Genomic DNA, 27,062 nt, shown 5'->3' on the forward strand with positions numbered 1-27,062 from the left:
AATATACAGGGTGGTCCGAACTGTATTCCGGAAACTTCGGCAGCATATTCTGCAGATAAAAAAATGTAAAAAAGTTCGTATAAATGTATGTCCTAAAATACTTAGTTTCGGAGATACAGGGTGTAGAAGTTTCATTTTTATTTCGATTTTTTCTAAATAATTTCTGAAGTAACGTCAATATTTGGATGAAAATTGGTGTTAGGGAGTTTTGTGACACGAGAAATTTGATTTTGATGTCAAAATGACTCCTATTTGTAGGGGGCGCCACCTACATGCGTTTTGGCTGTTTTGAAGAGTAATAACTTTTCGACGGTACCTGTATAAAACTACTGACTAAAAAAATATATTTCCATAACTTTTTACGTAAAAAATGTCTCTTGGTCAAAAACGCTACGAGCAACCGTCCTGAAGATATTTAAAATGGAAATTGTCAATACATGTCATTATTGACAAAAAAATAAGCACACGTTGAATAGAGTTATTTGACTGAAATAATAAATTTTTATTTTTTTAAATTAATCATAAATTTTTCTGGCAAAAAATGATGATTAAACAGTTTTTGTTGAACTTTTGCCACAAAAAGATTTCAAATTTAAGATTTCAGTCTAATAACTATTTGGTCAACATGTTTAATTTGTCAATGATGACAGGTATTGATAATTTCAATTTCAAATATCTCGAGAACCGTTACGCGTAGCGATTTTAATCAAGAGACCTTTTTTATGTAAAAAAAGCTGTAAATGTATATTTTTTTACTCAGTAGTTTTATACAAGTCTGGATGAAAAGTTATTACTCTTCAAGCCAGTTAAAGAATATGTAGGTGGCACTCTCTACAAGTAGGAGTCATATTGACATGAAAATCAAATTTCTCATGTCCAAAAACTCCCAGACACCAATTTTCATACAAATATTGACGTTACTTCTTAAATTATTTGGAAAAAATCTCGAAATAAAAATGAAATTTCTACACCCTGTATCTCCGAAACTAAACATTTTAGGACATACATTTATACGAACTTTTTTACTTATTTTAATCTGCAGAATATGCTGCCGAAGTTTCCGGAATACAATTCGGACCACCCTGTATACACTCACCGGCACGAAAAACGAACACCCTAAAATTTTGATGTACTTTAAAGTTTAGTGTATTTTGTTCTAGTAAGCCGATTTTGATGATTTTTTAAGCAATTGGTGGCTACATCATTTGACTTTTTAGTATAGGTGCGTATTTTCTCGATAGTTTGTTTTTTATTCATCTCAATAGCTTTATTTTTGTTTGGAAAAATAATTGTCCAGTATTCCGCTGATCCCAGTAATTTCAAAAGGCCGTCACCCGTTTGACATTGAAACCAAGCGCACGGACGAACAGAAGTATACAATGAATAAGAAGGCAACCAGTCAAACAAAGGCAAAGGCTGGCGTGTGCATTACTTAACTGATATGAGCTAGGGTTAAAGCTTGAAGCTTATGGTATTGTTGAAACGGACGCAACGCACCAGGATGCCAGGAGACATATTTTCAGTACGGGTGGTATCGCGTAGGACCTTTTGTTTGTACGGGATTAAAGAGTAAATGATAAAAATATATATATTTTTTTTTTATTTTGATGAGTCGCAAGAAAATCTTAATTAAGCTTAATAGCACATGCTTTTTTTTATCGCTGGGGACCAGCTCTCCAAGCCCGGGGGATATGTCAAGACTTAAATATAGGCCAACTTGGGTTTACATCAAATTGGGAAAAATCATGTAAAATATAATTTAGTAAACCAATTTGATGTGGATTCAAGGGAATCGTTCGCGTATACGTCGACCTGAATATGTTCTTATAATAAACATTGTTAATTAAACAATTAAAATCAGGTCGATGTAAGCGTGATATTTCAGGGCTAGCTCGTACTAAATATCGGTGCTGGAAATATACAAAGGAGATTTTTGAGCACGTACCCGCCGATAATTGGGACGAGCGGAAAAATATAAAATAGTGTGCTGAAGACAGGGTAGTTAGTTAGTCCATCGATGTGAGTCGTATTATACAGTCAGTAATTCGCGTTATCAGTCCGTTAGTAGAAGACAGCGCAGACTGAAGATGTTCCTGTAAGTACTTAGTTAACTAAACCATTAAGTCTTGGCATTCCCCAAAATTGTATTATACTGTGAACTTTATATTAAATAAATGCACATTTTGTTCAATGGTTGTTTTGATTGAGAGAGAGAACCTGGTATAGCGACCCTAGCAAACAACCCCCAGCTAGGTCGCGACAATATTCGCATTTTAATAAGACAGTAACGATTACAGCCGTTTTAGCATTGATTTTGGGTCTTCATCAACACACTTATAAATAGTGTTTATTGTTTTTGCAATGTCACTGTTGCTGCTTTAATTGATCATGGTAGAGATCAACTTTTGGACTTAATAGTATATTAAACAACGAGTTTCGAAAACGACATTTTGCACACGAGTTCGACAGTTTATTGACAAGTCGAACGAGTGTACAAAGAAGTTTTCGAATGAGTTTTTTACGCTATTTTTTCTACGACTACAAATTAGCAGCAGACTAACTCAGTTTTTGCCAGTTTTGTGAAATAATTTGCGATGTAATGATGACACTTTTCTGACAGTTGCGGTGCGTTTGGCGTTTCAGCTAAACATTGGAGGTTAAAAATGTTAAAATTGGCACATCGGTATCGCTTAAATTACTAGTTGAGACTCGTTTCCCAAAATTCACTACTAATAATTAATATCATTTATTGCAAACGGCTTGTGTAGTGTCCAGATGTGAAGGTAACGAAACTAATTGCCGATCTGCTCCAAATTGTAATTTTCTATTGTTCTTACTTCTGTAATATTCACTTCATTTCATAAGCACGCTTTATTGATAGCAATTTAGATGTTAAAATATAAAAAACGAAAAATAGTTTCTTAATACTTAAAAAATGGGATTTTTAGAACTTTTAATATTAAAACAAAACTTTACTTATATATATTTACATAATACACTAATTTGCCATTAGTATTTTAAGCTTTTTTAGTGTATTGACAAAGAAGTCAGATAAGCATTGAAATAGACAAGTCAAAATATAACTCTAATAAAAATTTCAGAAATGACACAAAATGATCATAATTTTAGAAACAACAATCCATATTTTAATTGTTATAAAATAGTTTATTAAACAACGAGTTTCGAAAACGACGTTTTGCACACGAGTTCGACAGTTTGTTGGCTCGAGCCGCAGGCAAGAGCCACAAGTCGAACGAGTGTACAAAGAAGTTTTCGAACTTGTTTTTTACGCTATTTTTTCTACGACTACAAATTAGCAGCAGACTCACTCAGTTTTTGCCAGTTTTGTGAAATAATTTGCGATGTAATTATGACACTTTTCTGACGGCTGCGTTACGTTTGGCGTTTCAGCTAAACATTGGAAGTTAAAAATGTTAAAATTGCCACATGTCGTGTGCAAAATGACACATGTGCGCTAAATCCTTAGCACACAACAGTTTGCAAAACGTCACACAGTGGGGTATTTGACACCGATAGTTGATCGAATTTTTTTTATGTAGACCTTATATAAATTATTGCTATTTTCAATTTAAGAAGAAATAATATGAACAAAATAAAGGATAATTCGTCGATTCTAAAAAAAAGAAAAATCACTGTTCCAGTGTTTCCACGGTCAATACCACTAATGTCAGTAGTCATATCGCAACTAATACTACTAATGCTACGACTGATCCGCGACCAATGCCCATACCACTAAAGCCGCTACTAATACCAAATTGTGCTATACTGCTAATGGCACTAATGCGATCGCTTTGTACGCAACAAAGCCATCGCGGTTTACACCTCGCATTAGTATATCACTGATTTGCAAATTAGAGGAAGCCAAGAATGTTTTTCTCATTTTATCAGCAAAGTCGCAAAAAGTCCCAGTATTTTATTTTTCTGTATGAAAGTCCAATGTTTACTAAGTAAAACGTATATAGACAATATGCTAAATTCTTCGAAATGCGCAACTAAATCTCTAAGTAATAGTAAAAATGTCACAACTTTAATCAAATTTTCTGAACGCCTAACTTTTAGTTGCAAAAAAAATCGTTAGTATAGAGAATATCAAAATAAATAATATGTTTTTGTAGAATACATACCTGCAGCTTGCTGAGCCATTTTCAATCAAAACAATAATATAAACGTAAAAGGAGCACAAGAAGAACAACAATTTATAATTTTAAATATAAAATTTAGCCATTTACCTCTTATCTGTGAGAAGTAACAACTTTGACGTTTCGTTGAAACAAATGAATGCAACTAAACATACCCATAGCAACGCCATTCTTGGCAGACATGATTTAACTTATCATTTATATCTTTTTTTTGGGAAATCTTAAACACATTTGCTTTTTCGAATTTCGATCACCTTTTTCATGCTAATACTCCACCGTGCGCCAATTTCAAATTTTCCGTGTGTCAAACTGCATTTTTTAGGCTAGTCGTAGAAAAAACCATATTTGCTAGAGTAAGTGCCCAACAGACAACAATAATATGATTATATCATAACACTATTTTATAGATCTGTTGACTTTCGGTATAGAGTAGTTTGTGGTTTTTGTGAATTTCTTATAATGCCTAGGATACTGAAACAGACAAATTTTAAACAACTTAGTGATTGCTGATAGGCTGCTGGATTATCTGTAATTGTTATAAAGATTTACCTGTGAAACCAAATCAAAACATGAGGTCTGGATGAAAATTCAAATTAAATACCAATTTTGCCCACTAATTATCTGTGGTTAACAATGTGTCGTTATTAAATATTTAAACGAGATTAATAATATACCATTAAGGTAATTAACACCAAACAGCTAATTTCAACAAAAATGAGATATTTGATGAATATAAAATATCAAAACCCCTTATAAAATTAATAACATTATAAATAATACTATTAGCAACGAATACTAAATATAATTAAATAACCATAGTATATTTCTGCGTGGCTTTCTATAATACATATATTATTTTTCTAATTTCATTTGTATTAAACATGGCAGAATTTGGTTTTCGCTTTTGTATTCGAAAACTTTTTCTAGCTGGCTGATTTTAATTAAAATGCATATTGGCCGGCTGCGCGCTTATGTAAAAATAGGAGGATTAAAATGAAAATTTTAAGTTTACATGTCGGGAAACATTTAGAAACAACCTATATAAGATAATGGTGGGTATTACGCGCTGTTAGTACAGTTTTTTTAATTTTACTGAAATTAGTTTGTGAAGTGGCGTTTGTAATTATTAGTAATGATAAAATTGTTATGTGAACTGAAACTATTTTTTTTTATCTAAAAGAATATCAGGTTAACATCAATGAAATTACGACGATGACGTGAAAAAATGAAACACAATACAAAGTTCTTACAGAACTCAGTAAGTTATCAGTAAATCTCGTTTAGGATACTTTCCAAAAATAAATAAAGATCATTTTGCCGAGGGATGTCTCACTTAAGTAAAAAAGGTAAATGTACTGCCAGAATATCATTTTACTGCCAAGCGACTGCCAGTGACTGCGAAGAAGACTGCCTATGACTGCCATGTAATTATTATAGGCGACTGCCGTAAGACTGCCAATGACTGCCAGGGACTGCCAAGAAAATGTACATGTTTATATAATAGCTCTAAAAGCCTAAAAGGCTCATTGCTTAATTGGTTGTCTTTATTTCTCTATCTGTTTCTCTCTTTCACCTTTATTCCCCACCCATCCACTCTTATCCTTCTCAAGTCATCTGCATTACCCTTTTCCCTCTGGTTTTCTGTCTACCCCTTCTTCTCTTTCCAGCTATTTCACGTTTCATTATCATACTAGGAAGTCTTGCTTCAGCCATTCTTTCAATGTGTCCCAGCCATCTCAGTCTTTGTGCTCTTGCTACTCCCGTTATACTTGGTGCCCGATATAGTTCTAAGTCTTCATTTGTTCTTCTGATCCGTATGTTGTTTATCTTCTTTCCTCTAAAAATCTTACGCAGATTTTTCTTTTCCAAATCTCTAACCTCGAACTTTCCGTTGCATTGTTCAATGTCCACGTTTCACATGCATACAACATTATTTAATGGTCTTATCATTTTTTATTTTGGTCTTATCATTTTTTGGTACATTCTGATTTTGAAACTTCTAGAGATGTTTTTACTCTTAATTTTCTGTAGTGCGCTAACAGATCTATTTCTGGCTATTTTTCTTGCCACAATTTGCTGAGTTACATTTGATTTCCTACCAGGTGTACTTACTACCAGTAATGGTATGTACTTGTACATGTACTGTACCAGGCAGTACATGTACAGTAATGTGCATGTACTGCCAGAATATCATTTTACTGCCAAGCGACTGCCAATGACTGCGAAGAAGACTGTCTATGACTGCCATGTAATTATTATAGGCGACTGCCATGCCGTAAGACTTCCAATGATTGTCAGAGACTGTCAAGAAAATGTACATGTAATTCCAATAGTAAGACACCCCTCGCATTTTACGCTGGATAATTTAGTCACAATAACCACAGATATTTTTCAGGAACCTTGATCCGTAATAAAAAAAATAAACAAAACAGAAACGGAACAAATATCCATTACTAAGGTAAGATACGGAATACAACTTTAGCTTTGGTCTACAAATGTAATTTTTGGCATAAGACTAAAAATATTTCACGTACGGTTAAATCTTCGTACCGAATATTATACCCAAATTGTATTACAGACATAGTAGATTACAGAAAGTAATAGTTATTTTAATATTTTTTTCCATAGCAACTGTTAAAATTGCCTTATATATATCAAAAATAGTAGATAAAACTTTGAACAAGAAGACTAAGGAAGGAGCATATCAAAAATCTTAGGTCCACCGAAAGGTCCACCGCGATGAGCCTCAAATATGGCCGACTTAAATTCCGGTTTATCAGTGCCGTTCTAATTTTATTTAAAAAATGTAAAACTATGATGTAGGGTAGACGTGGGGTAGACTCAATAATTTGTTAGTTTATTTTACGTTGTGAATAAATGTTGGTAGTTATTAAAATTGTTATAAAAATATAAAATTCTAATAAAATAGATAAGTTATAATAATTATTTATAACCATAAACATCCGATACGCTACTGAAGCAGGTAAGTCAAATTGACGTATCTATATTCTTTGACATCTAATCTTTGACAAGTAGTAAATAAAAGCAAAAATGCAAGAACAAATATTTAATTAGTTAATTTAAGTGAATTCCATAAATGATCGGTTTACTACACGTATGTGTGTATATTATATAGTCACTTACTAGCGAAAGTTGTTCCATTATTTCACTCGATTTTTTCCGATATCTACCGCACGCTACACAACCAACTATTTTAGAGTCTTTTTCGATAAATCGCGATAGTGTCACTGTTAATTTAAGTTCTGCCACAATTTCCATCTTGATTTACTACCTTTATACAACTATCAGTAGTAGAATAAATAATAAATAACATAAAATAAGCTCCGTAAAGACTGACAAATCCACAAAATTTCAAATCAAATTCAAATGTGTCAAATGAATCGTCAAACAGAACTGTCAAGGATCCCCACCCTAGAGTCCTTTTTCCCGCCCACCATGCATGAATACATGGATAGCATTATGCTCCTTCCTTAGTCTTCTTATTCAAAGAGATAAAATAGTACTTTAACCACAAGGGTAGATTAAATGACACTTTAACAGCGAGGATAGGTTAAAAACTTTATTTCTTCTCGCACGTTTTTTAATTGTTTACATTTTTGAAAATTTTTGTATTCCTTTTCATAAGTTATTCGGGATTTAAATGGAAGTAGTTTGGATATAGCGCTTGTCGCCTCAGCCTGAATATCTGTTGGTAATTTACTTATTGTTTTGAGCCATTTCTGGCTCCAATTCAATCAGCAATCGACACGAAAGAGAATTAAAAATATTGACTCAGAACTGACAACTAAAGAGACAACTTTATTTATTTGTCAAATTACATAGAAACCAACGCCAACCCAGCACAATATTGACTCAGAACTGACAACTAAAGAGACAACTTTATTTATTTGTCAAATTACATAGAAACCAACGCCAACCCAGCACGTAACTCGCTATGGAAAAAAATATTGTTTTATACGATAAAATTCCATTATCGTCTCCCGAAATTAATTCCTAAATCTTTTCGGTCGGCGATAAAATACCATTTTATCGTCTTGTATAAAAAATAACCAAAAATAGCCCACGATAGTATTTAGAGTGGTTAATCCGTGCGAGTTCGACTAGACTAGCTCCAAGCCGATTATTACATTAATAAAACTTGTAATTTTTACATAATGTAAACTTAATGGTTACAAGTTCCACCATAACAAGTTGTTAGGCTATATTGATTTTATTTTTTATTACCTTTATTAACTCAATCATTCCGGTATAAAACGACCATCGGCCGTCGCGCGTCGGAGCGTATACTTAAAACGAAGAAAATTAAAATGAAAATTTAAGGTTTTCATGTAGGAAAAACATTTAGGAATGACCTACATACGGTTAACGAAGCAAATTACACACAATTTCATTTTCTTTAATTTCCGTATCGATGGCGGGACTGTTTCGGTTTGTTATTTCGCTGTTTGTAAATATTTCATCGCGGGCTTCGGCTTAACGAGCGGTTTTGGTTTGTTTTCGGGAAAAATGTGAATAATTTTTCCTATCCGACCTGTTCGCCAGGTATTTTTTTATACTATTATTGGATATTTTCATTACTAATAAACACAATTAACTTTTTCTATCAGAAATTATTTCGCTTTAAAATGCACTACTCTAAACAATTATCGCATATTTGAATAAAAGTAATTATTATATATTTCTAAATGATTTTTTCTGCCTTTCTCTTGTGAGTTTTTTTTAGGATAATTTGGGTACGCACTGTCAAATAATTTTTAGTCGGCCGACTATTTTAGTTGCAAAAGTGAAAACAATACGAGCCCTAACAACTAATTGTTCGGACAAACAAAAATTTATTAAAAACCTTTATTTTAATTAACTGAATTATTTACATTTAAGAAATACATTAAAAATATATTAGATTCTAACATTTCTAATGAATATTTAAATAGTTTAGTTTCTATAAACATAAAAATAAACTGTAGGCCAATAAATAAACAAAAAGATTGCACAATATCGTGACAACTAAATAATGTTCGGACACTTTAAAAAATAACTGTTCTCATATGTCTTTACATCGGCATGAACTTTTGCAACCATTGCAAGCCTGTTTGGCATTGTTTTTATTAATGATTGGCATAAGCCAGAGTAAAAATTTTGCTATAATTCACTTAATATCATCGTCAAATGGGCAACGGTTTCTTGGGGATCGTGGCACAATTTTTGTTCATTAGAACAATTCATTAGAAATGTTAGAATCTAATATATGTTTAATGTATTTCTTAAATGTAAATAATTCAGTTAATAAGGTTTTTAATAAATTTTTGTTTGTCCGAACAATTAGTTGTTAGGGCTCGTACATTTTTATGGAGACGATCGGCCCTATATATTGGATTGCATTGCTAGCCTTAGGCTATACGTTGACAGGCAATTTTTAATCGGCCGACTATTTATTTGCATATTTGTAACCAACAGATATATTGGTTACAAATATGCAACTAAATAGTCAGGATACTATAACCAATATATAATGGAGCCGCGCTCACATGTAACGAAATAGTCGGTCGATCGACTCCATAAGTATGTATTGATTTCACTTTTACAACTAAATAGTCGGCCCACTAAAAATTACAGGTTAACGCGTCGGCTTATTGTTTCGAATTTCCTTTCAACAGTATCTAAACTATTTCAAATTGTAAGTCAGGGAATTCAAAGTGTCTGGTTTTTCAAATTAATATTTTTTTAGAAAATATGCGTTAATTGTTTTTAGTAGTTTAATCTACATATAGTGTGACCAACGGATCTGTAGCTACGGGGTATCGGCAGGGGAACGCAGTTGTAAACAAAACACGCCCAATTTCATTCATAAAATAGGCATGGACGTACGGTGTTATATGAAAATAATGTGTATCATAAATATAATACTCAGATTAATATTTTTTTTCAAAAAACTTTATGCTGTTTGAATTGTTACTGTTGAGTTAGCAGATAAACACTAAAAGCTTTTATTAAAGCTCCCTTAAATATTTTGAATCATTTTATTATTGTGTTGTTAATATAATAGAAGAAATAATTACAGCTGGGAGTTGGAACCTTTGGTGTTACACAGCAAAATAAAACACTAAATCAGTACAATACACCAAAACACTTTTAATTTTACACTGGACGCACGCATTTCGCTAACCATGTCTGCCATCAGCAGATGATCAAGACTGAGTCTTGAGGTATATTTATTTATATATCTATACTAACTATATTTCTTTTCTATAATACATAATTTTAGATATAACTATTTCCATCAAAAAAAATCTTGAAAATAGTTAACTTTGGAAGCGCAAACAAAACATAATTTTACTCACCAGTAGATCCAATATTGCCTATTACACCAGATATGGTATCGCTCCGCCAGCAGTTTTTAAAGGTTAGGTCATTGTCTACCCATATGTTTCATCCAAATAGATAATACTTGGCTATATTTTCGAATTTCGCGTGTATATTTATATCTTTCTCTGCAATATAATGGGCCGCTCCATTAATATTTATCTGTTATTTTGACATTTACGCCAAAAAAATTCATTTGATTTTAATAACCCCCTAAGCGTTTCCCTGCAAAAGGAAAATTCGATTTTTCCTGCAATTTTTGCAAAAGCTTGTGGGGACAATGGGCTCTAATTGTGGGGACAAGTTTGAATTCGAGATAAAATCTATTTATCAAATTCCTGACCACTTCGAAAAAGTCGTCGAGCTTTTCGACAGCAGTCTCACGTGGTCGTTTCTTTCCAAAGCTGGATATAATTTTATCGGGGTTAGTTTTCAGCCTTTTTTTTTATCTTCTGTGTGAATTTTTTTATAGCCGATACGCTAACTCCGGTATAAAGAAATATCCGCTCAAGTTTACGTTTAAGCGGCAACTTAAGCGAACTCTCTGTAGCTTCTTCATCGCAAACCCTATTATGAACACAAGGAAATAAACCAAATGAGATTTCATCCACGTTATTATTAACTTACCTATATAAATTAGCTATTATTTCTCTTGTCTGACTATGTAGCGTCTTACCCTTAACAAATTTATTCATTTTAAAACACAAATATACGATCAAACTTGATATTAATAATTAAAAACTACGAACGAAAAACATTATAACAAGATAACAAAACAATAAAACACAACTTAACTATCAAATATACGAAAAATATAGGAATAAAGTTTAGGATAACCGGTATAAAATAATGAAATAAAGTAATAATGATCAAAAAAATTACACCGCCACTGGATATTTCAATAGTATTCAATATTCCTACTCTTTTCAGAAGAGACCGTGAAGTTGGGGATAAAGATAGCGAATAGGAAAGGCGTAAAAGCCATGGCAATCGCGTGGTAACAAATCCTGTGACGTACTCTCGCCAATCATGTTCGATGAATAGGCGGCCATGCGCGGCGATGCCGGTTTGCCAATGATATCGTTGAAAAATCTTCAACTTTCATAATAAGCAGATTATGCAGAATGAAAGAAATAAGTTATTAAATAAAACATATCGAACAATATGAACTACGTTAAAATTCCTTAGTATATATATATATATATATATATATATATATATATATATATATATATATATATACAGGGTGTCCCAGAAATAAGTGCAGATATTTTAACTGGTAGTATAGTTCGACCCCAGAAACACGCCTATGAGGTTTTTTTTGCGAAAAAAAAATGTTGAAAATTTAAAATTTTTCTTGACATTTTCCGGGAAATTTGAAAAAACTTTTTAGTGCCACTTGTTTATTCACCTGAGATTTCTCTACGGTGTATCTAAACCATGCACTGTTGTAACCTCCTATGTTATCCACATTCTACATAGTTCTACATTTATAAATTCATAGAAAAATTTCTACTCAAAAATTAAGAATGTTAAATTTTCATCAGTGCTCATTATTAATAATTATTATAGAAAAAAAACATTAATTATTTTTAGTACTTACCCTTTCAATGAAAACTTAACAAAAACCACCGAAAATTAACTAAAACATTACGTTTATGACGTTTACGAAAATGATTCATCATATTATTCACAACCAGGTCACAAAAAAGAAATTCCTAAAATGTTTATCGTAATTTAGAATTCAATATTTGTTTTCTTTCATGTTTCTCTGTTTTATTTGAACCACTGATTTACAAAACACCTTGAAAAGCGCACATTACTTTGAATACCGTCTCTTATCGCCACTTTACGAACTACTTTCAATTTAAGACATGTTTCACTCAACAATTTTAAATACCTATTTTATTTTTTCGCTATTTTTTCGATGTATTTTGACAGACCGACCGTCGCGCGTCGGCCAAGAGTGCCACGTGTGAACTGGTCCTTTGAGCCGCGCCGTCGTGGCAGGCTTGCGTCAGACGACGATGTTAAGCAACGTTGCCGTAGTTACAACAATTTCAAATTCAAGAGATTCGAAGCAATCAAATTTGTATTAAATTTTAAAAATAAAACAGATAAACATGAAAGGAAACAAACAAAACGAAAATGAATTGATTATTCGTCGGGCTGTTTTCGATATATTGAATTCTGAATTACGATAAACAATTTAGAAATTTCTTTTTGTGACCTTATCAATAATCAATTCATTTGTGTTTTGTTTGTTTCCTTTCATGTTTTTCTGTTTTATTTTTAAAATTTAATAAGAATTTGATTGCTTCGAGTGTCTTGAATTTGAAATTGGTGAAACTACGGCAACCTCGCATGACGCAAGCTCGACACGCCGGCGCGACAAAGAAGCAATGAGCAGTTACCAACAGTGTTGCCAGCCCTATTACGTTCGTAATAAATCTATTACGGAAAAAAAAATCTGTTACGTTGTTACGCCGCTCACCAATCTATTACGTTTTTACGATACAGCCAATCCAACTATTTAAAAATTCAACTATAATAAAAAAAGTTGATAAACTGGCTTTTAAAATGTTCATTCCACATTTTGTGTATAATAAATTAATTATTGCACGTGTATTGCACGTTGACCGAATTGGAGCCACTGCCGTCTGCTGTGAGTATTATAACCTTATATCTCTGGTATAACCTAACATTTTACAAGAAAGAACCATAGACAAAGAAATAAAATTATTTGTTTCTTTGTCTATGGAAGGAACTGTGAAGGAAAGCGGGGAACCGGGGGGAACACCAAAAAAGGGGAATCACTAACCAGTAACCACTAACCACCAAAGTAAGTTTTGTTGTGAACTTAAGTATTTTAGAAACTTTTATTATGATGAAGAAGTAAGTTACAGGATCAACTTTATATTTTATACCTACCTATCTACCTAATAGTTTACTTAACTTAATTATGTTTATATCAAATTAATTAAATTTGTAGGTGGTTATCTACATCTGGTGTTTCCAAAATAGATGCTGCAAAATCTGCAGATCCTCCCATTATTACTGCTTCTGTTCGTCCTACATCAGAACATAGTAGCTGTTCAGACTCTCGTATAGCAGGCCCTAGAAGCCAGCCAGATTCCCCTATACAAAACTCCAGCAGTCAGCCAGATTCTCCTGTACCAGGCCCTAGTGGGAGGCGGCATTCCAGTATTACAGACTCGGATTCTAGTAGTGATGAATCCACTGGCACAAAAGCTGTTTTAAAAAGGCGAAAAGTAACTACAACCAGTTATAAACAAAAATTTCGGGATAAATGGTGTGAAGATAAAAGATATGCAAATTGGTGCAAATCATCATCGGATGGAAGTTCAGCATTCTGTACTGTTTGTGACAAAAAAATAATTGGAGGAATTACTCATATAAAAAGGCACAGTATAACGTTACTACATAAAAAAAATAAAGAAAGCAGAAAAAACACCAAAAATTCAAGAGCTGCTGTCGATCAATCCTAACAAAGAATTACATTCCATTAAAGTGAAAGCAGCAGAGTTAAGATGTGTTATGTTTCTTCACGAACATAATTTACCCTTTTTATTGATGGACCACCTCCCAAAATTTATAGGATCAGTGTGTCCAGACTCAAATATTGCAGCAGACCTTAAAATATCTAGGACGAAAGCCACCCTAATTACTAAACATTGTTTTACATCCTCCGCTTTAGAGAATATTGCTTAAAAAGTTGACAAATCAGTTGCTTATAGTTTGATAATGGATGAAACCACTGATGTGGCAACACAAAAGTCATTAGTTGTAGTGATAAGATTTTATGATGAAAAGGTGACAGACCACTTTTTGGTCTTTTAGAAATACATCAAGGTACGTCAAATGAAATTGATCAAACCACAATAAACCATTTGAAAATAATAATATACCCCTAACAAAATGATTGGACTAGCTGCTGACAATGCGGCAGTGATGATGGGAAACATTAAAGGTGTACAAGCACTTTTTAGACAGGATGTCCCATCATTATTTGTTATGGGATGTATTTGCCACACATTCCACCTGTGTGCGTCCGCAGCAGCAATTAAATTACCGAATACACTCGAAGAATTCGCTAGGGGAGTATATAATTTTTTCTCAAACAGTAGCAAACGCCTTCGTTTTTTGAATGAATGCCAAAGCTTTTTAGATGAGAAGCCCCATAAAATGCTGCATCCAAGTCAGACTGTCGTGAAGAAGGTGGCTGTCCTTACAGGTAATCTGATTCACAGTTATCTTAAATAACAATAATTAGATTATTTTTTAGGAGGTAGTAAATAGAATTTTACTGCACTGGAATTCCCTAAAACTAGTGTTTCAGGATGCAGTTTTAGCAGAAAAGTTACAAAGTTTCCAAACAACTTTAAATAACCTCAATGATCCTATTTACAAGTTATACTTTTTATTTTTATCTTATGTTTTAGAAATTGTGAATCAGTTAAATCTTGAATTCCAAAGTGAGAAATGTAAGATATATTTATTAAGTGACAGAGTTAGTGCCTTATACAAGACGATATTAAGGAATTATTTAAAAAAACATTACCTTGACCAAACTAGTTTAGAAAAAATAGACGTAAAAAATCCCAGAAATTTTTTACCAATTGAAGATGTTTATTTTGGCGCTAGGGTCCAGGTAATGTTATCCTCAGAGGAAAATAATAATTCTGTCAACAATTTTAGACTAAGATGTCTTGATTTTTATATTGAGCTATGCTCCCAAATTCAGAAAAGATTTTCATTCAATGATCCAATTTTGAATTTCTGTAAAATATTTAATCCTTTGACTGTAGTAAGTGGAAATATAAACTCTATTGCTGCTAAGAGCATTCAGTATTTTCCACAATTAGTTACTGACATTGAAAAATTGGATGTTGAATGGAGACTGTCAGCAGATTCCGAAGAAGTACAGAGTATTAAAGATTTAGATTTTGAAGAATTTTGGGAAAAAATATTTCGAATGAAAAATAGTACGGATGAATTGTTATTCCCAAATTTGTCCATCTTAGTCAAAGGCATAATGTGTCTTCCTCATTCATCTGCAACTGCAGAGAGACAATTTTCCCAATATAATTTAATCAAAACCAAAGTTCGAAATCGTTTAAACATTGACACTTGTGATTCAATATTACACTCAAAAGATCTTTTGAAAGGTTATTCTTGCCACACTTGGGTACCAGACACCAATCTTTTGAAAAAAAAGGTTCAGTATAAAAATGATACTATGTAGTAATACTTATATATTTTACTAATTTAAGACTGTTGATGCTGTGAAAAAAAAGTTATATTTTAACCTGATATTTATTTCTGTTAGTTTTAAGTTGACTGATGAGACTGCTGATGCTGTGAAAAACGGGTGTGTGCAAAGATTATTATTTGAAGTTGACCACATATTTCTTCTGTGGATTTCTCCTGAAACGTGATATTTTCTACTAAAAAAAATTGTAAATATGTATTTTTCATAATATCTATCTTTTGTAAGCTATTTATGTTGCTATAGCTATGACAATAGCAATTTTAGTTTCTTTAGCTGTAGTTTTTCAGTTTACGGCCTCTGTTACGGCCCTGTTCATTGGCATTAAAATTTCTAGTTGAATTTTCTTGTTTATTTGGTTTATATTGAAAGGAAATACATCACAATAATCTACAAGTTACTGGCAGTTTTCTTACGTCTTTGAAAGTAATGTAAAATGTTAATTGTTAGGTATTAATCAGCTATTTTTAACAAAAAAAGACCTAAGTCATTTTCTGACTGCAATTTTTGAACTGGTTCGAAGAATTGCGCCAGAAAACACCTCACCACTTTTAGCTGTAGCCATGCTGTAGCTATGGCATGGCTATGGCTACGTGGCCAACTCCACGAAAACATAACATTGAAAAGATTTATTACGAAACATCAGGATCTATTACGAAAATTTACGAAATATGGTACGAAAAAAAAATTGCGGCTGGCAACACTGGTTACCAACCAGTGATGCGTGGCTGTCTTGGCCGACGGATGGTTGAGCTGTTGACGGAATTGTCGAAATACATCGAAAAAATAGCGAAAAAGCAAAATACGTATTTAAAATTGTTGAGTGAAACATGTATTTTCTTAGATTGAAAGTAGTTCGTAAAGTGGCGGTAAAAGACAATAATTCTCAACATTTATTCATTCAGAAAGATATTCAAAGTAATGTGTGCTTTTCAAGGTGTTTTGTAAATCAGTGGTTCAAATTGTGATGAAGCCTGATTCAAATTGTGATGAAGCTTTGGGGACTGTTATTTTAGCAGTTTTTATAATAGCACGTACAAGTAAAGCAGCACAATGAAGTGTATTTAGTTAAGTGTGTATCGAAAAAGAGAACTGTCGCAGTTACATCGATCTGTCATAAGTATCTTTTTAATGTTGGGTATTTTTTAATTTAACTTTTAAACATTAACTTTTAATTTATTTTATGTAATAATATCACAATCTTAAAAATGTAATGCATCTCTGCAAACTCCTCAGGTGTTGTGATTTTATGACTTACTTGTAAACATAGACTTTCTTGTCCATATGGCAATACAGTGCGTCGAATTAACTGAAATCCGGGCTTGATCCGGGTAATTGAATGTAGTTGGCAATATCTGCCGGCGGTTCTCAAAATGTTGCGATTATTTTTTTAAATTTTCAAAGTTAAATAACTCAGTTATTTTCAATTTATTTTAAAAATGGTAAAGAGAAAATATGTTTATTTTGACCAGATCTACCACCTCTTAAAATATCTGCACTCATTTCTGGGACACCCTGTATATATATATATATATATATATATATATATATATACGTGAGAATAAATGCTAAACACATTATATATAATAAAAATATATTAAATTTATAGTTCATGTCTGGCAATTTTGCAATTTTATAGATAAACGTGGCAATATCGATTTTTTTTTCTCGCACTCCTTCCGTAGCTTCAGATCCGCTGGTCAAACAGTAGCTCAAACATACCATTCTGGACACTTCATCTGCGTGGTCTGTAATTTAACGCATGCGACAGAGATGAATATACAGGACCGGTTGACAGACAGAGAGACAAAATAAAAAGCGACACACAGTATTGCTGGTGTTTACCTGTCTAGAAAAATTTATATAGAAAAAATAATCTATTTTATAAACTTCTATGTACGCTCTTAAAGTGAAGGAAAAATAACAATTCGAGTGTAAAATTCGTAATACCATATTTTAAAAATTAAAAAATGTCTATAACTCTGTGGCGGATTCATCTCTCCAAAAAATCTTATGGGTATTTCGCCTCTGTAAGAAAATCTACAAAATAAAATAGTTATTTTTTTTTAAATTGAACCAATGAACACTGGACAACAAACGAAAAATTTAATATACAAATTACCATGTGAATGTGATAAATTTTATATTGCTTTTTTGAAAACATCTAGACCCTTAAATGTTCGAATTAAAGAACATAAAGATTATTTAAGAAAAGGGCCATTTTTACAAATCTAAGATTTGTCAGCATTCATGGGACACAGGACATAGAGTACATTTTAACAACGCAAAAATTATAATGAAAGAACCGATAGCCTCTAAAAGAAAAATAAAAGAGGCTTTTTTAATACTATCTAATAAAAATAAATGTATTGCTCATCCATCTGTAGACGTTCTTTGATTTTAAAGAGTATAACATAAATAAACATAACACACGTAGTAATAATTGTTAATTTTGAAGTTTAACTTGGGTATGTCATTTTAACAGAACGCCAACGGTTTTTATAGACTTATCTGTTAAAAAAAAACTAGTGTTCGCGAATAGTTGCATTTAGATATTTTAAATAGTGTTTTTCTTTGTTCTTTGTGTTTTTTTCCTTCCGACGACGGGAAGAGATATACTTCCCGAAACGTTTAGCATTTTTTTGTCCGTTAGGCAAATTTATTTATTGGTAAACCACTGCTGACAATTAGTCTCCGTTGGATTAACGCAACAGTATTTACTAAAAATAACTATTTTATTTTCTAGATTTTCTTACAGTGGCGAAATACCCATAGGATTTTTTTGTCAGTTTAAAAATTAAGTCAGAAAAAATAAAAAATAAATCCTGAAATATCGTGTTTTTTTTTCAAATATATTTGGAAGTAATATTATTTTTTAGATTTTGTTCAACAAGGCAAAACTTTTTTATATCTATTCTGGTAGGTATACAAGATCTCTGTAGTGTACATTTTTATATGGGACTAGTTTTGGGGAGTTTATACCATATACTTTAATATTCATAACTAATTTTCTTATACTCTTATTTCTACTGTTTAAATATTCAAACCGGGATGTAAATGTTCTATTCCAGGAGATATAATAATAAAATTAATTATACATAATATTATTTATAGATTATTTTCCACCACGAAATACAAAAATTAATACATATTTGTGTGTATAAGCCACGGAATAACAAATTCCTCACTAACTGACCAGTCTCATTATTCATCTATAATTAGATATGTGTTTGTTTGCTGCATCTATTTGTAATTTGTGGTTGATACAGGTGTTTTTCCCAACAACAATTACCATATTTCTATCGCCGCCGAACAAATATTGATAGGACGACCAACACTAACGACCATCTACATGCATTAAGGCGTTGGGAACAACGTAATTATGACAAATTACCGTTAAAATTAGCGCGCCAATAAAACAATTTCTAATTCTAATTAACGTTACGAGTTTTGCCAGAAGAGAGTTCGGCACTGTCGATGTTCGATTTCAATTAATTTTGTTTCGGTTTCATTGGTGAGCTCTGTTTTGGTAAATTACATTTATTGGAAATTGATTATTTGATATGTAAAAAGTCAAGGGAGTGGTTTATTTTTAAAGTATCTTTATTTTTAACTAAAATAAGGGTGGGTCTCGCATTGGAGAATATTTACTGCGAAAGCAAGCTCTATTGTGACTCTGTTACTTAAATTCATCTTATCTGATAGTCAAACAGCATTAAAAGCGATCAACCCTGTAACCATCAATTCGAAGTTGGTCAAAGAATATCTACAGGGTTGTTCACCACATACGTAACGGAGTATTGTAGCTAAGCGATTAGATTTTTACAAATTGTAAGTTTTGGGTTCGTTGAAGGACAAGAGCTACAAGTTCAAAATATTTTTACAAGATACAGAGTGTCCCAAATAAATAAAAAATATCAAAGTTGTATTTTTTTAAATAGAACACCCTGTATATTATTGAATTTTTAGTTTCTACGATTAAAATAAATGTAAATTTGATTAAGGTTTATTACACTTAAATATTACCGTTCTTGAAATATTTTCAATTTTGTAAAATTGCAGTATAAATTTTAAGACTTCATTTCTCCGAGGGTATCAAAGTTTTTAATACTAAATATTTACTGAAGTTTATTTATTGACCAGTTATTGTGTTGCAATAATAAAAATTATACTACCTTATACAGAGTGTCTAAAAATTTATTTTAAATAATTACTAGCTTTAAACGGCAATAACTTGTTTAATTTAAATGGAATACCCTGTATATTTTATGAGAATCAGATGCACAATTTAATTGTCTGTCAAATTGTATTATATCACTTTTTACCTATCCCTTCAAGTTTTCGTAGAAAATGCATTTTCTTATAATTTAGACATCATTTATCAATATACCCGTGGAATATTGACATTTTAGATTGTTTTTAAAACAACAAATGTACAAAACGTACAGGCTAGTAATATTATCGTTTTAGTAAAACGATGATATTACTAGCCCATTTGTATGCAAAAAGAAAACTATTTAAATCTTTATAAAAGAGTCTACCATTAATTAAATATACCACCGGTATTTCCGCCCAAATACTAATTAATTACATACTTAATTGTGTTCGTTAATAAATTATTCTAAATAAATGTGGATTTGAATCAGCAATCAATATAATAATAAGTTATGAAAATGAACGTCTGTGTTGTTATAAATAAGCATTTGTCAAAAAATGAAATATCATTTTTAAGGTGTTTTTTTTACCACACTCTCTAATACACATAAATAATTCAGTTTTTTAGTATTTGGAGCAATTATTATTAATCAACGCAAACAGTCAATTAATATAGTTTGAATACTGGAATCATATTAATTGGACCTCTTTAACAAATATTTATTGACAATATTAGTATCTGTGCTCTTTAAAAATTTGGTACATCTTTAAAAATAATCTAAAATGTCAGTATTCCATGGGTATATTGATAAATGAGTTCTAAATTACAAGAAAATGCATTTTCTACGGAAGATTGAAGAGATAGGTAAAAAATGGTATAATACAATTTGATAGACAATTAAATTGTGCATCTGATTCTGTTAAAATATACAGGGTGTTCCGTTTAAATTAAACAAGTTATTGCGGTTTAAAGCTAATAATTATTTAAAATATATATTTAGACACTCTGTATAAGGTAGTAAAATTTTTATTACAGCAACACAATAACTGATCAATAAATAAACTTCGGTAAATATTTAGTATTAAAAACTTTGATACCCTCGGAGAAATGAAGCCTTAAAATTTATACAATTTCAATTTCAAAAATTGAAAATATTTCAAAAACGGTAAGGTTTAAGTGTAATAAACCATAATCAAATTTACCTTTATTTTAATCGTAGAAACTAAAAATGTAATAATATACAGGGTGTTCCATTTAAAAAAATACAACTTTGATATTTTTTATTTATTTGGGACACTCTGTAACTTGTAAAAATATTTTTAAATTGTAGCTCTAATAATCCTTCAACGAACCCAAAACTTACAATTTGTAAAAATCTAATCGTTTAGCTACAATCTTCCGTGTCGTATGTGGTGAACAACCCTGTATAGAAGCTGAACAAATTAGGCAAAGATAACAAAGTCCTTCTATTCCGGGTCCCAACCAAGGGATAGAAGGTAATGAAAGAGCAAACTATTTAGCTAGAAAAGAAGCGAACACTCCACTAACTGGACCAGAACCGTTCTGTTTCCCAAGCAGGCCAGTAAGCGAGGGTTTTAGGGTCCGAATTCTGAACACCTGCACCGATTGACGTGAAATTGTAACAGTCAATAGAGATATATGTGAGAAACAAAAGTTACATAGTAGCGACGTGTGCTTTCACCCTGGGGGTGAGTACCACCCCTTCTCGAGGGTGAAAAATAAGTCACCCATTTTAATTACAAAAAAATAAATGGATGAATTCTAAGCAAAAAATGTTCTATAACATATTTTTTTGCCAGTTTTCATAAATAACTCGAAAACCTTGCGTATTATCGCAAAACTCATATAAAGCAAAAATAAAGCTTTTGGAATAACTAAACGATCCTTTTTTGATGATTACCGTAGGTGTAATAATAGCCGAGTTATGTAAACGTGATTTTTTATTTTTCGAAAACTAAATTGCAACCTTTTACCGTAAATTAATGGCGAAAGAACACATTTTTCGAAGAAAGTGAATATGACCGTTTTTAAAGTGCTTGAAAAGACCTTTTAAATGCTTTTTTTAAAAAGTTCGTAGCTTAAAAACTCGCGGAGTTATGATAAAAATAATATGGTCACCTCATTATCTCGGAAAAAAATTAACAACAAAATCTATGACTAAAATCATAAAAATAAAAACTAAGCATAATACATGTACATTTGACTATATTTAGGTACACCAGCAATTGACTCTGCAAGTTCGAGCGGTTTAGAATGCCTAAATTTGGAAAAAAGTTGAAAATAATGAAAAAAAAATTATTTTTTGTTTTTTAAAAAATTTTAATTTTTTTGACATATCTCAAAAACTAAGCAAGATAGTCGGCTTTTTTTGCAATATTTTTGCTCCTTTTTAATTTTTCTGTAGATCTCTTTATTTCATAGATATTACTTTTTTTTAGTTTGACTTACATGTAAGGAGCACCTTCTTTGAGCCCCTAAAACACAAAAATCTCGTGAAAATGAAGGGTTCAAGACTGTTCAACTATAGAGGTTAATTTGTAGCTCGTGTAATTTCCTACAAATTGATAGTTTTTATTTTTATGATTTTAGTCATAGATTTTGTTGTTATTTTTTTTCCGAAAAAAGGAGGTGACCATTTTATTTTTATCATAACACCGCGAGTTTTTGAGCTACGAACTTGAAAAGACCTTTAAAAAAAGACATTTAAAAGGTCTTTTCAAGCACTTTAAAAACGGTCATATTCATTTTCTTCGAAAAATGTGTTTTTTCGCCATTATTTTACGGTAAAAGATTGCAATTTAGTTTTCAAAAATAAAGAATCAAGTTTACAGAGTGATAACTCGGCTATTACTATAACTATAGTAAACAGCAAAAAATGAATCGATTCGATATTCCAAAAGCTTTATTTTTGCTTTATATGAGTTTTGCGATAAAACGCAAGATTTTCGAGTGATTTATAAAAAATTGCAGAAAAATATGCAGTTTTTAGATGAAAAACCAAGATTTTCAATCCTAAATAACTCGGAAAATATTAATTTTCTGAAAAAATGTTATAGAACATCTTTTGCTTAGAATTCATCCCTTTATTGATTTTTGTAACTAAAATGTGTGATCTATTTTTCACCCCCGAGAAGGGGTAGCCCTCACCCCCAGGGTGAAAGCACACATCGCTACTATGTAACTTTTCTTTCTTACATATATAATAATAATAATGCCTTTATTTCTAAAAAAAAGTAAAATAAAATACAGTAAATTATTAATACATTAAAATAGTAAGAAATCATAGAAATTAAATAATTACACCATCAGAATATATATATACATATAAATAATCAAAACCCAATTTTGGAGTGGAGCGAAATTCAGAAGCATAATGCTTCTGCTCTTCCATTTAACTCCGAATGCATCCGAATGAAGTACAACAAAAAAAATACTAAAAGGTGAAAAAGATTAAAATATGTCATATGAAAAAAGAACAATAAAAAAAAATAGTGAAAAAAAAACTCAATTTCAAAGAAGAAAAAAAGTTTCAGTTAGATAAAGAAAAAAAATAAAAGACCTACTGATTTTCATAAAGCCATCGACGGGTATGCATCTTAAATGTATGAATATTTAGAGTTTTTAGGTTTGAAGGTAATTCATTATATAATTTCGCAATACAATAACTGAACGAACCTTCAAAAAGAGAGGTTTTATGGTAGGGAATTGTAAGAGTGTCCTTTGCTCTAATATTAACACTATGCGCATTCTCTCTAAGTTGAACCTTTCAACAGGTAAGTTGGTTCTTGGGTAGTACCTAATAATAAAATGATACAGACTCAGTGTGCCCAAACGATGCCTATTCTTCATACTGAGCCACTCCAATTCTCGAAGTTTATGCGAAACATGGTCAAATTTTCTTAGATTAAAAATATATCTCAAACATGCATTCTGCACTTTTTGTATTCGATACACTTCATGAGTGTTTAAGGCTTGCGAATACAATGGAGCACAATGAGAAAAATGCGACAAAACTAGGGCATTACACAAGTTAGCATTGAGCTTATGGCTCAGATAATAAAAGTGAGGATACAGTTGTCTCAAACCAGCATATGATTTTTGAATGCAGGACGATACATGCCTGCTATAGGCAAAAGATCTGTCTATTATAACTCCCAGATTTTTTGCCTGTTCGACCACAGGCAGTATGGCACCATTAATTGATAACCTAACCTCGCCGAGGAGATCCTGATAATGATTTCCGCCTGCAAACAACATAACCTTTGTTAATGTAATATTAAGTCATATTTAATGGAATCAAGATATATGTTATGTAAATCTAAATTAATTTTATTAAGAGCAAGGCCAAAATCAGTCTTAGCAAAAGACGCATATATGTGCGTATCATCAGCATAAGCGTGTGTATGGGAATACCGGACTACATTTGTTATTTGCGAAGTATAAATACAAAACATAAGAGGCCCCAAGATTGAGCCCTGAGGCACTCCCCGACCTAACTCAACAGGTCCGGAAATGTTTGCTCCCTATCTAACCATCTGCAGCCTATCTGTAAAATAACTCCCAATCATCCGCACCGCATCGTTCGAAAATCCGTAATAATGAAGCATTGACATGAGTACGTTATGATTCAAACAATCAAAGGCCTTACTGTAATCCAGCAATACAAGGATCGAAATATTACCCCTATCCAGCTCTGACAATATATCATCCGATATTTTCAGTAAGGCACTCGCACAACTATGACCGGCACGGAAACCCAACTGATGACGGACCAAAATCTGATTGTTTTTGGCATATGTTTTTATTTGGTCATTCAATACATGTTCTAATATTTTCGACATATACGGTAATATGCTAATGAGACGTAGGTCCTTAAATAAAATTAATTATTAATATTAACTGCTAGATTTAATCGTCGGCAAAAAAACTTGGCCTGCTTCGGAATTCTTCTTATCTTGCATTCTATTTTTTATTTCAGGAGGTCATTGGACTGTTCCATTTCTTGAAGTAGACGGTCAGTTAGTATCTTCTCTCTCTTTAAGCATTCGATTTCTTTTTCGCATAGACGTATATCGACATGCGTACTATCCGGTACTGCATTTAATTTAGGTAGATTTTTATTTACAATTGTCTCACAATTATCACAAAACCAATAGATATTAGCTACTTTGGGCACAATTTTACAAATATATCTCTATTCACTGTTAAAATTTCACGTCAATCAGTGCGAGTGTCAAGAATTCGGAGCTAATACCCTATTTTTATCCTCGCTGACTGGCCTAAAGTGGAAATCAACTTAAATCAGAACTCATGAATCTGGAATGGAAATCCTCCAACGGTCCAAAACACTCGAAGAAATCTCTCAGAACTTAAGACCGAGAAAAATTAAACACGTTTTCCTTGATTTAAGTAAGAACAATCTTCGAATTGTCACGGGATTTTTATAGGATACTGTCTCCTTAACGAACATCTCAGTGATTTTTAATTGAAACTAAGAAACAACGGCGAATGCAGATTCTGTGGAGAATATGAGGAAACATTCAGTGAAACAATTTGAATTTTTATATTTGTATTGACAGTGCTCAAGGCTATTAATACATTAAAAGCGCATTTGGTTAAGAATAAGGACAAAACGGAGAGGAAATTCCTTGAATTGTGGAGATTTGAATGTCAAGCGGTCTATGTGGGGCAGTCAGGTAGAAAGATTTCCTTCCGAGTACAGAAATATCTGAGCCCTTTCAATAAATATACAAACTCTGATATAACTGAAATTAAGTCCGCTTTTGCGAATCACTTATTGACCACAGGTCATGATTTTTCCATCTCAGAAAAATGTCAGTGTTGTGCACGAGTGTCAAAAAAGTAAAAAACTTGATCTTCTAGAGAGACTGGAAATAACTAGAGGTAAAAAAGTCCTGTCCTTGTCTGTGTAAATAACGTGTTTAATTTTAAGCCAACCTTAAAAAAACCAAGCCCCCCCCCCCCTAATATCTACAAATTGGGTTAAATATTAGGCTTTTGGGTTAAAAATGGCGCTCTAAAAAACATATTCTACATTACCTTTTATTAGCCCCCCTTAAGTTGTTACATTAGAAACGTAATAAATACTATGCTACATGTCCTAACAAAAGTTACAAGTGCCAAGCGAAAACGTCTATTGTTTATGTATATAATGTGTATTTTAAAAGATATTTTAAAATTTATTAGTTTCAGTCCTATTGTGTTTTTTTCATTTATCTCGAAAAAATAATTTTGCCAATTACCCCTTTTGTATTTCCACTTTTCAATTCTGCGGTTATTATTGTTCACTTTGAAATTATTATTCCAACAGTGTGATGGCTTAGTGTTTTTAGTCTCTAATTCCCACCACATTATTTTATTTTTTGTTCCTGGTTGTTTTAGCCGACCATACCAACAGGTATGGTAGGCTATTGAGATCGGCAATTTTTTTTTAATTTCTCTCAAAATGAGTTATTTGGGTCATAAATGACCTAAATACAAAATATTTTCATGGTATGTATCTGTCTGTCTGTCTGTCCGTCTGTAACACGATAACTCAAAAACCGCTAAACCGATTTTAACCAAATTTGGCACAAAATACTGTGGCACCTGAGAATCTGGCCATTAGTTTTTGGTGGGGTGGGGGTTGGTAAGGGGGGTATGGGAGGGGGTTAAAAATTTTAAAAATCGTAACTCCAAAATTACAGTAGCTAGCGAAACGCGGTTTTCATTAGGAATAATATTTGCAACAGAATTTGTAATAACATCAAAATCAGTCAAAGTCGCAGTTTTTGAGATATTCCATGTTTCCGTAGTCCGTTTTGAGAAAATCTGTGTGGAGAACTCCAAACTCCCATCGGACGCGACCCCAGGTGGCGGATAGGGGAAATAACCGCGGACCAAAATTGGAAAAATTCCTTTACTTTCAGTGGCGGATACAGAGGGGGGGCATGAGACCAAGCCCCCCAATATCTATAAATTGGGTTAAAAATATTAGGCTTTTGGGTTAAAAATGGCGCTCTAAAAAACATATTCTACATTACCTTTATTTGCC

At 32.1% G+C, this 27,062-nt stretch overlaps 2 protein-coding genes across 5 annotated transcripts in view; both read left to right on the plus strand.

The window, feature by feature from the left end:
• LOC115880166 (protein sidekick) overlaps positions 1–27,062 on the plus strand; it is a 709,828-nt gene that overhangs the window by 620,961 nt on the left and 61,805 nt on the right. The gene's annotated exons all lie outside the window — the stretch shown is intronic.
• Positions 12,971–14,386, plus strand: LOC115880167. 2 transcript variants are annotated; one of them, XR_004049820.1, is made up of 2 exons: positions 12,971–13,383; positions 13,534–13,995. XR_004049820.1 is itself a non-coding variant. In XM_030897305.1 (2 exons), exons 1-2 carry the CDS (start codon positions 13,426–13,428, stop codon positions 14,048–14,050), a joined length of 528 nt encoding a protein of 175 aa, XP_030753165.1. In that variant the 5' UTR covers positions 13,375–13,425; the 3' UTR covers positions 14,051–14,386. The 2 variants fall into 2 exon arrangements, 1 of the variants encoding a protein (XP_030753165.1); XM_030897305.1 differs by having other exon boundaries at positions 13,375–13,436; positions 13,534–14,386.

Source organism: Sitophilus oryzae, unplaced genomic scaffold (genome assembly GCF_002938485.1).
Source record: "Sitophilus oryzae breed Bouriz unplaced genomic scaffold, Soryzae_2.0 scaffold_1620_pilon_pilon, whole genome shotgun sequence".
Classification (NCBI taxonomy): Eukaryota; Metazoa; Arthropoda; class Insecta; order Coleoptera; family Curculionidae; genus Sitophilus; species Sitophilus oryzae.